General features: G+C 38.6%; 1 protein-coding gene and 1 long non-coding RNA gene across 4 annotated transcripts; one reads left to right on the forward strand and one right to left on the reverse strand.

Annotated features, from left to right (window-relative positions):
* Window positions 1–52: 52 nt before the first annotated feature.
* On the reverse strand, window positions 53–6,001 carry Pp2A-29B (Protein phosphatase PP2A regulatory subunit A). Of its 3 annotated transcripts, none has more exons than XM_046612506.2 (10): window positions 5,866–6,001; window positions 4,975–5,166; window positions 4,642–4,861; window positions 3,855–4,015; window positions 2,707–2,862; window positions 2,360–2,631; window positions 1,772–1,966; window positions 1,306–1,549; window positions 954–1,197; window positions 53–378 (listed from the first exon to the last, which is right to left on the reverse strand). In XM_046612506.2, exons 1-10 carry the CDS (start codon window positions 5,947–5,949, stop codon window positions 374–376), a joined length of 1,773 nt encoding a protein of 590 aa, XP_046468462.1. In that variant the 5' UTR covers window positions 5,950–6,001; the 3' UTR covers window positions 53–373. The 3 variants fall into 3 exon arrangements, with proteins under 3 accessions (XP_046468462.1, XP_046468460.1, XP_046468461.1); XM_046612504.2 differs by having other exon boundaries at window positions 3,846–4,015; XM_046612505.2 differs by having other exon boundaries at window positions 53–383; window positions 3,846–4,015.
* Window positions 6,002–6,165: 164 nt separating this feature from the next.
* On the forward strand, window positions 6,166–7,706 carry LOC124212463 (uncharacterized). Its single transcript, XR_006881656.2, has 2 exons — window positions 6,166–6,284; window positions 7,479–7,706. It is a non-coding gene; the product is annotated as an uncharacterized lncRNA (long non-coding RNA).
* Window positions 7,707–12,436: the final 4,730 nt, after the last annotated feature.

Below are 12,436 nucleotides of genomic sequence, written 5' to 3' on the forward strand. Positions count from 1 at the left end.
ATAGGACGAAATACCATGGATATCTCGTGGTAAGAATTCAACATTCAAATGGTTAAGTTTGGGAATGATTACGAGTCATTCACTTTATTAATTAATCTTTCAGATATTAGCTTAAGTGTATTTATACGAGTTTTGTTATTCAATCAACCGAACTTCCAATAATCAGCATAGTATAGATATTACAAATACAATACAACTTAAATATCGTTCAACATTACAGCTAATTAAACATTTTATGAATGATTGTTTTCCATCATTTTACTCTCGCATTAATAATATTTTTTACCAGTGTTGATTCGCTTAGAAATTGCGACGATTTTTACTTTGTTGATCTGATTTTTCGGGTAAGTAGTGTTTGCTAGTAATCTCGTTTTCAACCTACGCTGAAAAAAAAAAAATGCGTTAACAATGTGGCAATTGAATCATATCGGCATAGTGAGTGAACATTACCGTGTTCCATCCATATCAAACGATCCAACAAAAATTAGAGATATACTATACAAATATTTCAAAGAAAGAAATACTTCACATAAAATAAGAATAAGTTTTGAATGAAAGCAGTTATGAAAATGTGTTTGTACGATTGCTATACCGCAATATTAACATTTGGCAATGTACAATTTGTATCTAATTTTGAAAAACTAATTATTTATGAAATAACTACTTTGGTTATTCTGCATTCAAAAGCCAGGGCACTATTAATTCGTCGGGATCCACTTCTATCAAGATAGGGATGTTAACAGGGTATCGATCTACTTCCGCGCAGAGCTATATACATTCACACAATACAATGTTAAAGTATTTTCATTCTTAAAACATCATTTAAGAATCGTTTAACCAGGGTTACTCAGCCTTTACCATGGTATATAATACAGATGTGAATTACAGATTCAGAATAGGAATGAGCATATTTTTGTTGGATGATTAAATAGTAAGAAGTAATTAAACATTACCTGCAATACCAGCAATAGCTTCAGAGGCAAAATACTTAACATCCACATCGCTATCTGTGTTCAATTTGTCGAGAACTGGTTTAACTTGGGTCTGTACCGCGCTTGCTTCTAGGTAAGGCCCGATACGCTGTAGAGTTTTAGCGACGTTAAATCTCACATTGGCTACATTATCATTAGCCATCGCCAGTACTGTGGGTAACATAACTTTTGTCGTTATGTCAGGACCACACACTTCTGCTAATACCTGTTTCAATTATTGCAATATCATGATTAACGATACATAACCAAACGTTTCCTTATTATAACAATATGAAAGTTATAATATGTATTTTAGTTGTGTCGAAATGCTTACATTGATGCAAAACAGGCAAGTCATCCTGTGGAGGTAATTTTGATCTCTCGACATAGCCAAAACTTTGGGGATTACAGTGTTCTGAGCCCATTCAGGTCCAAATTTCTCGACTAGTTTTTTCAAATTTAGAGTGGCCGCTTCGCGAATTGCGTACACATGATCCACTAGCCAGGTCATACAGAGTGAATTTAGTTTCTCATCAAAAAACTCAACACCCAGCTGTCCAGCTAATAAAGGCATGTATCTACGCAATGCATAACAAAATTAATCAGTAATCATTTACCGATGTGATTTTTGGACATATTTCAAATAATGATATTTAAAGAAATTTGAACAGTATCTGGTTGATATATTGGTTGGTATATTTATGAATTGTTCAGCTACCAGATCAATATTCACTTTCAAGTAAATTCTAGGATATGTGAAATCATTTGAAAATTTTATTCTGCATCTGTAGATAACTTACTCGATGATTGCTAGGCGCACTCGCCACTTCGAATCTTCTGCCAATTCAACTATTGCCGGTAACAAAGATTGGGAAAGTTGCTGAATACCAATCACTTCATTCACGCAATCCAAATTACTGATGATATTTAGACGAACTTCAGGACATTCATCTTTTAATTGTGACAAGAATAATGGCAAAAGATGCTCAATCGTGCTGAAAATGAGAAATCATTAATTTTCCTGTGAATCAAAAATTGCTGAATAATAATTACAGAGCTTAAAAATCCCTAGTTTGTTACATACAAATGATTCGCTCGGTTCAACGATAGATAAGTGAGAATTATTTATTTTACATTGAATCCTATTACGATTTTCAGAAATTCCTGTTTTTCTACACTACCAAAAAGATTATACGAGAAGATGTTGATCGCATGAAGGGAACGACAACAAATTGGTAAAGTGAGAACAGGGAGCGACTGTCAATCGTTCAGAGAACGTACAAACGGTGCCTATAATCATTGCCACTTTTTTAGCATGATGCTTTGCACGATTAGCAGCAATAAGTGCATCGAATGCAAATCGATGCAAATAATATAATAAAATTTACTTGTGCTTTCCAAGAATAGGGCTTAAACCCATAATGACGCTGGCCAGAGCAGATTTGACATGTTGATTGGGATCGGCGACCAATTCCTTTACATATGGTAAGACATTCGTCATGATGATCGATTCTTGATTAAACTGGTCCAGGTTCTGGCAAAAGTCGCGAACTTTGTTCGCAGCAGCAGCTCTAACTTCTGCCTCGGTATCTTTGAGCAGTGCTTGGAATGCTGGAACTAGATCCGTCTTTGTGATCTCCTGGCCAACTGCTTTTTGAAGCTGAAATACGAGTTGGTTTCAATCGAGCCGCACCCTTCGCGGCGGAAGACTAAATTCTTATTCATCTTTACTCACATCCGTGAATTTATCTGCAACCATGTACCGTACCCTCCACGATGTGTCGCCTGTGCAACGGCGAAGCGTTGGCATAACCAATTGCTCTACGTCCTCTTGTTGTAATAGGGTAGCGATGCTAACACAAGCTTCGACTGCCAGTAAACGTACCGAGTCCTAAACAAGCCAATATACACCATACACTCATTACCCACTACTCCCTACATTGTATCGGTAGTATTGCATGGTGTCTAGTCTCAATCTGTTAACAATTTCTCTAGCAAATTCTAAATTCTTTAGCACCTACCTAACCATTGGAGAAAACATTGAACATCATTATTGAATGGAAAAACTGTGAACGAGTTTCTTTAAGGGAGTATATATGTACAAGTAAACGGTTGAAAAACAGATGAATTTAGGGAATTTGTATCTTAATAACCAATTCTTCAAATCGATTGGGGTTTGTCTTGTACAAAAATATGTAGATCGTGCCAAAGCATGTATGTCTTATTTACGTATATTTTTTTCATTCGAATGAATGAATAGAAAACATTATTATTGTCATGACATCGACCATTTTGCTCCGTGATATGGTTTGCGGTGCCTATACTATCTCGGAAACAACTCAACTTCAAATTTACAGGCAGTATTCTTGGATAGTTTATTCTATTTGCCACGATACAAAAATCGTGTTTTTCAACAAACTATGATCGTTTGAAGTTGAAATTATGTATTTCGGGCAAAAATTTATTTTTAATTTGGTTGACAAAAAAACAAAATAAAAAAAATTAATTAATAAAAGAAAGTGGAGCTGTGGCAAAGAGGATAATCTATTCAAGAATACTGTCTTCAAATTTGAAGTAAATCAATTGAGTCAGTTTTGAGATATTGTGCACACCGCAAAACATGCCAGCAAGTAAAATAGTCGGCACTATTGCCAATAACGATGGTTTCCATGATTGACTTTAATAAAGAACTATTTAAATGAAGCTTAACTTACATACTTTTGAAGAAAACTAACCCTAATTGAATTGAATAATTGACAACATCGAATATTTTCAACTGCTTCTATGCCCCATAACATTGCCTCTTGCGGGCAGCAATACTACAAATGACGGCACTATCTTGAAGAGGTGGCAAATAATGTATAATCAACGAACCGAACTTGCCTGTTCATCTTGGGCGAGGATGACGAACATAGGGATCAAGTCTGATTTCAAGTACTCAACCTCAACGACTTTGGCAAATTCACCCAGTTTGGAAGCCGCTGACCGTCTGACCATCGGGGTATCATCTTGGCACAGATTGCGGAAGTGATTTCGCAGTTCCGCTGCAAAAAAAAAATGCTCTGATTAATTCTGAACTTGAGAATAATGTGGTAATGCAGACATTACTTGCACAATAATTTCATAGTGACAGATGTTACCCTGAGCACGCGTTTGTAAGTTAGAAGTATTACATTGAATTTAAACAATCGAATCTACTGTATGTTTAAAAATTAGCTTTGCAGTTAACAAAAGAAAGGAACCGACAATATTTAGTATCATCCAGTTGAATCATTTGGTGTGACTGATATCTCTGCGGTTTATTAGCTAATATCGCTGTATTAGCACATTTCTTATCGGAGATAGTTAAAAGGGATGTCAACGAAGTGAGTGTTGAACAAAAAATCGTTACTTCGCAACTTTGGTATGACTATGAAGATTGAGTTTGCAAACTATAATAATGTTTCACTTCATCGTGGTTGGCTTAATTTCAGGCAATCCGATCATTGTTAAATAACGAGGTTTCCCATAATTGCATCGTTGCATTAACAATACTAACTTCGACCTCGCGAAGTAGAATATCGCTGTTCAATGATATGCATTCAACTCACCATTCTTATAAATACCTGTACCATTTTTAACAATACTAGGAAAAATCTTGGTAATGCATCGTTAGAAGAGTTCTTGTTACCTTTGATTGCTGGACTGACGCGAGTGTAGCAGACGCTGAAAAGGCCACATGCAGATGTTCGTGATGTGAACCAGTCTCCAGCTGCAAGACGTTGTACCAAGCGGACAAAGTAAGCTTCTAAATCTGCGGGACTGTGCTGGCTTGCGATATTGCGCAGCGATTCAACCGCTTTGTCACGCACAACTGTCTCTTCTACCGTTGCTAGTGATTCTAGCGGAGGCTGAAAGCCCACATAAACATACATGAAGTATGAAACATTAAAGTGGGACCATGGCGAGCAACAAAATTAATTTTTATTTATTATTTAACGTAGTTAAATTTTATATTACGTACCAAAAGACAGTGAACGAATTCCGGACCTCCTACAAGAGGAGTGAATGTTCCCAGCTGTTCAGCAAGGGCTAAGAGCACTTCATCCTCATCATAGATTGTTTCAGTTAAAAATGGTATTAGCTCACTGCGTGTGCGCTCAACACCCAACGCAAGAGCAATGGTAGACAATTTCTTGATCGAGTTCAAACGTAGCTGAAATAGTTTGAATTAACTGTAAATGTGACGGATTAAACGAATTGTCATCTTTTAGCATCAGGAATCAACGAGGAGTAAGATGAGGCTGTTATTGAAAAAGTGAGTAACCAGAATTATATGGTTCAAATTTTTAACATTGATGTAATAATTTTATAAAGCAAATATTTTGCCTGAATTCCTGGAATCTCGTTGTAGATTGAAGAATCTAAGGTTTAAAAATATTATGTAGAACAATGACTCAATACTCCGATCAAATATTATCGTGCATGATGAAACATAAGGTCACCAACAGCTTTGGGATAAACTATATTCTTTTGAGCAATATTAGAGATGGAGAAAGAAATAAGAACGAGGATTACAGGTAAGACTTAATGCAGAGAATCCTGTATCTGGGAATTGGGTTGTATCAACTATGACGGTGCGTCGCCACATGTTATGAACTGAAGTACATTGCTCTCCTCAGACATAACTATATGGAACAAGACAATTATTTAGATCGGTTTAATGTCATTTTAATCCTATATTTAGAAGAGACCAATTGTTCTCAAACGACAATTAGGGTAAGTGCAAAATTTTTCAACAGGTACAACAGACGTTGGAACAAGTTAAAAGCCTAGTCGACTCGAGGTGTTAGGTAAGCCCTATTAGTAATTGACTACCGGTGTATAAAGCATGTAGAATTAGAGAAACATTAACCTGAACATCTTCATTTTTCAATTCATCGATCAAAACAGCAATTGGGTAGAGGCTGTCGTCGGTGGTAGAGTCGCTTGCTGCCATTTTGCCGTAGTCAGAATTTTTAAGATAATGTGCGTTTATCGATGAAAACGAATATGTACACGGTATTCGATGGGTATAAATAATATAACAATAATACTTGTGTCGCAGGGTTTTGTAATGTCTATTATTTCACACAAGGTGTACCATAATTGAAGGAATTCGTTAATTATTTTAATCGGTCAAAGATTGCACCGCGACACCATGAATCAGTGGAAATTTCAGAGATTACGCGAAGATGGCGCTGGTACGACAACACGCGAATCTGGATGTCTTCCAAAATCACTACCAGTTCTGAAAATTCCCTAGAATCGAGCTGGTCATTAAAGAATACGGAGGTATGTATGTTGTATTCAACATTCAATAGCTTATCACTCCGTCTTCTACACTTTTCTTTTGAGGATATCCCAGTAAAGTAAGGCCCAGTCCCACAACTTCTTGATCAAACTACGATTATCTGAATTCAGGTTAAGGTTAACTAGAGCTTAAATTCAGCTGTGCGTTCCACAGTACGTTTTTAATCGGTGACTACGTAAACCTATAACCGATTTCACATAACTCTGCTTTCTGTAAGAACTTACGCCAGGATTGGCGATTTAATTAAGTCGTGCCACTTTTGTTTACCGCACCATTTTTGTCGCGCAAACGAAAAAGCGGTACATGTAACATTGGATTGCGTTTAAGATATAACCAAAATTTTCAACATTAGAAAATTGAAAACTCAGTTTCGGTAATGGATGTAAAGAAAAAAAGACTAGGTAATTTTACTATGAGTGAAAAATTGAATCTGCGGTCGCTAAATTACAACAAAGAAAATCAGATCATTATTGAGAACAAGAAAATCGATGCGGTGACGTCAAGACAGAAGGGGAAATGCTGAGAAAAAATGGTCCAATTGTAAATTTTTCGTCTTCTTCTTTTCCGTATCATTATTTCTCGGATTGTAAATTTCGAAATTAATATATATATTTTACGTGCGACCCGTCAAACAAGACTGACATAACATAGACGACAACGGTGTTTGGTATTGCAGCGTGGTGGCGTAGCAGTATAAATCTCGTTTAAGAACTCAACCCCCCAAAATCCAGTGTTTAGTTCAAATTCCGTTCAGCAAAACTTAACCGGAGAGTTTGGTATTGTCGAACGCAAACTAACAGTTAACTTTTGTTACAACAAGTTTATGCGGTAAACTCGGTTTAATGTCAAGTTGTGGATCCGGGCCCAAGTCCTTAATACTTTTGTAAAAGTAACCAAATTCAAGCATTCTGATTGGTTGACTAAACTTTTCAAACCATCAGTATACTTGGATGACGGGAAATGTCAAAATGATATTACAGAATCGATCACATAGCTAATGTCACCATCAGGTGTAGATACCCAGATGGATAACGCAGTGTCGGATATTATACATCAACGATAATATGTACTTTCTATGTAAAACAGACGTTTAGCCCGTAGATGTTATGAATCTACAAGTAAATAAATAAACTACTACGCAAATAAATGGATTCGTAATTCGATTTGTGTTTTAGGAGCAGTTCATTAATTTCGACAAACGACTGTCGAACTCACGGGTTGAACTAGACCTTCAACTGGACGCACTCGTCTTCTACGCGTGATGACATATCACATTTTTGCATTTCTTTTTGTCTGTCAATTTCATTCTATTTCTTAACTTTTTGAATTGCTACACACTAACGCTCAAACACTTGTACTAGTATTAAGGCATGTTGAATAAACTGTACTGGACTGAGTCTGAAGCTCTGACTATTTGATTTTTTCCCCTACCTCTGAAAATTATGTACTTATTTCATGTATTTCGGCTGTAACTTTTTATCCGTTGCTCGCAGGACATTGGGACTGCGCCCAATCGATTCCTCTCGCAAAATTACGTTGGGATAGTGCACGTAAGAATTTAATCAAGCACTTTTCAAAATCGCGAGAATTTTTGCCCAAAATGCAAAGGGGTTAAACTTCCTTTTTTTTTTACCAAAAAATTTTTAGTCTCAGAATTGATTTGTATGACTCTTTCCCGACCAATTGGACCCCAAGGAACTCAGAAAACGCATCGAAAAGAGCGTGAAATCGACAGGAGAGAAATGGCGAGAGAAAATGCACCTGCTGAAAAATGTCGAAAATTCAGGTTTTCGTTTTTTGGCTGTGACTTTCGATGCGTTAATCGCAGCGTATTGGGACTGCGCCCAATTGATTTCTCTCGCTAAATTACGTCGGAATAGTGCCTGAAAGAATTGATTCCAGCACTTTTCAAAATCGCGAAAATTTTCGCTAAAAATACAAAGGGGCTAACCTTCCTTTTTTCTTTACCAAAAAATTTTTCGACTCAGAATTGATTTGTATGACTCTTTCCCGACCAATTGGACCCCAAGGAACTCAGAAAACGCAGCGAAAAGAGCGTGAGATCGACAGGAGAGAAATGGCGAGCGAAAAAGCACCTGCTGAAAAACGTCGAAAATTCGGGTTTTCGTTTTTTGGCTGTGACTTTCGATGCGTTGTTCGCAGCGTATTGGGGCTGCGCCCAATCGATTTCTCTTGCTAAATTACGTCGGAATAGTGCCTGAAAGAATTGATTCCAGCACTTTTCAAAATCGCGAAAATTTTCGCTAAAAATACAAAGGGGTTAACCTTCCTTTTTTCTTTACCAAAAAATTTTTCGACTCAGAATTGATTTGTATGACTCTTTCCCGACCAATTGGACCCCAAGGAACTCAGAAAACGCAGCGAAAAGAGCGAGAGATCGACAGGAGAGAAATGGCGAGCGAAAAAGCACCTGCTGAAAAACGTCGAAAATTCGGGTTTTCGTTTTTTGGCTGTGACTTTCGATGCGTTGTTCGCAGCGTATTGGGGCTGCGCCCAATCGATTTCTCTCGCTAAATTACGTCGGAATAGTGCCTGAAAGAATTGATTCCAGCACTTTTCAAAATCGCGAAAATTTTCGCCGAAAATACAAAGGGGTTAACCTTCCTTTTTTCTTTACCAAAAAATTTTTCGACTCAGAATTGATTTGTATGACTCTTTCCCGACCAATTGGACCCCAAGAAACTCAGAAAACGCAGCGAAAAGAGCGTGAGATCGACAGGAGAGAAATGGCGAGCGAAAAAGCACCTGCTGAAAAACGTCGAAAATTCGGGTTTTCGTTTTTTGGCTGTGACTTTCGATGCGTTGTTCGCAGCGTATTGGGGCTGCGCCCAATCGATTTCTCTCGCTAAATTACGTCGGAATAGTGCCTGAAAGAATTGATTCCAGCACTTTTCAAAATCGCGAAAATTTTCGCCAAAAATACAAAAGGGTTAACCTTCCTTTTTTCTTTACCAAAAAATTTTTCGTCTCAGAATCGATTCGTATGACTCTTTCCCGACCAATTGGACCTCAAGGAACTCAGAAAACGCAGCGAAAAGAGCGTGAGATCGACAGGAGAGAAATGGCGAGAGAAAATGCACCTGCTGAAAAATGTCGAAAATTCAGGTTTTCGTTTTTTGGCTGTGACTTTCGATGCGTTGATCGCAGCGTATTGGGACTGCGCCCAATCGATTTCTCTCGCTGAATTACGTCGGAATAGTGCCTGAAAGAATTGATTCCAGCACTTTTCAAAATCGCGAAAATTTTCGCCAAAAATACAAAGGGGTTAACCTTCCTTTTTTCTTTACCAAAAAATTTTTCGACTCAGAATTGATTTGTATGACTCTTTCCCGACGAATTGGACCCCAAGGAACTCAGAAAACGCAGCGAAAAGAGCGTGAGATCGACAGGAGAGAAATGGCGAGCGAAAAAGCACCTGCTGAAAAATGTCAAAAATTCGGGTTTTCGTTTTTTGGCTGTGACTTTCGATGCGTTGATCGCAGCGTATTGGGACTGCGCCCAATCGATTTCTCTCGCTAAATTACGTCGGAATAGTGCCTGAAAGAATTGATTCCAGCACTTTTCAAAATCGCGAAAATTTTCGCCAAAAATACAAAGGGGTTGACCTTCCTTTTTTTTTTACCAAAAAATTTTTCGTCTCAGAATCGATTCGTATGACTCTTTCCCGACGAATTGGACCCCAAGGAACTCAGAAAACGCAGCGAAAAGAGCGTGAGATCGACAGGAGAGAAATGGCGAGCGAAAAAGCACCTGCTGAAAAATGTCAAAAATTCGGGTTTTCGTTTTTTGGCTGTGACCTTCGATGCGTTGTTCGCAGCGTATTAGGACTGCGCCCAATCGATTTCTCTCGCTAAATTACGTCGGAATAGTGCCTGAAAGAATTGATTCCAGCACTTTTCAAAATCGCGAAAATTTTCGCCAAAAATACAAAGGGGTTAACCTTCCTTTTTTTTTTACCAAAAAATTTTTTGTCTCAGAATTGATTCGTATGACTCTTTCCCGACCAATTGGACCCCAAGGAACTCAGAAAACGCAGCGAAAAGAGCGTGAGATCGACAGGAGAGAAATGGCGAGCGAAGAAGCACCTGCTGAAAAATGTCGAAAATTCGGGTTTTCGTTTTTTGGCTGTGACTTTTGATGCGTTGTTCGCAGCGTATTGGGACTGCGCCCAATCGATTTCTCTCGCTAAATTACGTCGGAATAGTGCCTGAAAGAATTGATTCCAGCACTTTTCAAAATCGCGAAAATTTTCGCCAAAAATACAAAGGGGTTAACCTTCCTTTTTTTTTTACCAAAAAATTTTTCGTCTCAGAATCGATTCGTATGACTCTTTCCCGACGAATTGGACCCCAAGGAACTCAGAAAACGCAGCGAAAAGAGCGTGAGATCGACAGGAGAGAAATGGCGAGCGAAAAAGCACCTGCTGAAAAATGTCAAAAATTCGGGTTTTCGTTTTTTGGCTGTGACCTTCGATGCGTTGATCGCAGCGTATTGGGACTGCGCCCAATCGATTTCTCTTGCTAAATTACGTCGGAATAGTGCCTGAAAGAATTGATTCCAGCACTTTTCAAAATCGCGAAAAATTTCGCCAAAAATACAAAGGGGTTAACCTTCCTTTTTTTTTACCACAAAATTTTTCGTCTCAGAATTGATTCGTATGACTCTTTCCCGACGAATCGGACCCCAAGGAACTCAGAAAACGCAGCGAAAAGAGTGTGAGATCGACGGGAGAGAAATGGCGAGCGAAAAAGCACCTGCTGAAAAATGTCGAAAATTCGGGTTTTCGTTTTTTGGCTGTGACTTCCGATGCGTTGTTCGCAGCGTATTGGGACTGCGCCTAATCGATTTCTCTCGCTAAATTACGTCGGAATAGTGCCTGAAAGAATTGATTCCAGCACTTTTCAAAATCGCGAAAATTTTCGCCAAAAATACAAAGGGGTTAACCTTCCTTTTTTTTTTACCAAAAAATTTTTCGTCTCAGAATTGATTCGTATGACTCTTTCCCGACCAATTGGACCCCAAGGAACTCAGAAAACGCAGCGAAAAGAGCGTGAGATCGACAGGAGAGAAATGGCGAGAGAAAATGCACCTGCTGAAAAATGTCGAAAATTCAGGTTTTCGTTTTTTGGCTGTGACTTTCGATGCGTTGTTCGCAGCGTATTGGGACTGCGCCCAATCGATTTCTCTCGCAAACTTACGTCGGAATAGTGCCTGAAAGAATTGATTCCAGCACTTTTCAAAATCGCGAAAATTTTCGCCAAAAATACAAAGGGGTTGACCTTCCTTTTTTTTTTACCAAAAAATTTTTCGTCTCGGAATTGATTCGTATGACTCTTTCCCGACCAATTGGACCCCAAGGAACTCAGAAAACGCAGCGAAAAGAGCGTGAGATCGACAGGAGAGAAATGGCGAGCGAAAAAGCACCTGCTGAAAAATGTCAAAAATTCGGGTTTTCGTTTTTTGGCTGTGACCTTCGATGCGTTGATCGCAGCGTATTGGGACTGCGCCCAATCGATTTCTCTTGCTAAATTACGTCGGAATAGTGCCTGAAAGAATTGATTCCAGCACTTTTCAAAATCGCGAAAAATTTCGCCAAAAATACAAAGGGGTTAACCTTCCTTTTTTTTTACCACAAAATTTTTCGTCTCGGAATTGATTCGTATGACTCTTTCCCGACCAATTGGACCCCAAGGAACTCAGAAAACGCAGCGAAAAGAGCGTGAGATCGACGGGAGAGAAATGGCGAGCGAAAAAGCACCTGCTGAAAAATGTCGAAAATTCGGGTTTTCGTTTTTTGGCTGTGACTTTCGATGCGTTGTTCGCAGCGTATTGGGGCTGCGCCCAATCGATTTATCTCGCTAAATTACGTCGGAATAGTGCCTGAAAGAATTGATTCCAGCACTTTTCAAAATCGCGAAAAATTTCGCCCAAAATGCAAAGGGGTTAGCCTTCCTTTTTTTTTACCAAAAAATTTTTCGTCTCAGAATTGATTCGTATGACTCTTTCCCGACCAATTGGACCCCAAGGAACTCAGAAAACGCAGCGAAAAGAGCGTGAGATCGACAGGAGAGAAATGGCGAGAGAAAATGCACCTGCTGAAAAATGTCGAAAA

The sequence above is a fragment of the Neodiprion pinetum genome, chromosome 2 (genome assembly GCF_021155775.2).
Source record: "Neodiprion pinetum isolate iyNeoPine1 chromosome 2, iyNeoPine1.2, whole genome shotgun sequence".
In the NCBI taxonomy this organism is placed as follows: Eukaryota; Metazoa; Arthropoda; class Insecta; order Hymenoptera; family Diprionidae; genus Neodiprion; species Neodiprion pinetum.

Bases quoted from the DNA above. Each gene is read 5' to 3' on its own strand.
- Pp2A-29B (XM_046612504.2), bottom strand. From the start codon at position 5,949: ATGGCAGCAAGCGACTCTACCACCGACGACAGCCTCTACCCAATTGCT. The intron at 5,167-5,865 runs GTTAATGTTTCT...AAACTATTTCAG, and splicing joins TGAAAAATGAAGATGTTCAG to CTACGTTTGAACTCGATCAA. The intron at 2,632-2,706 runs GTGAGTAAAGAT...CTCGTATTTCAG, and splicing joins TTGCAGATAAATTCACGGAT to CTTCAAAAAGCAGTTGGCCA.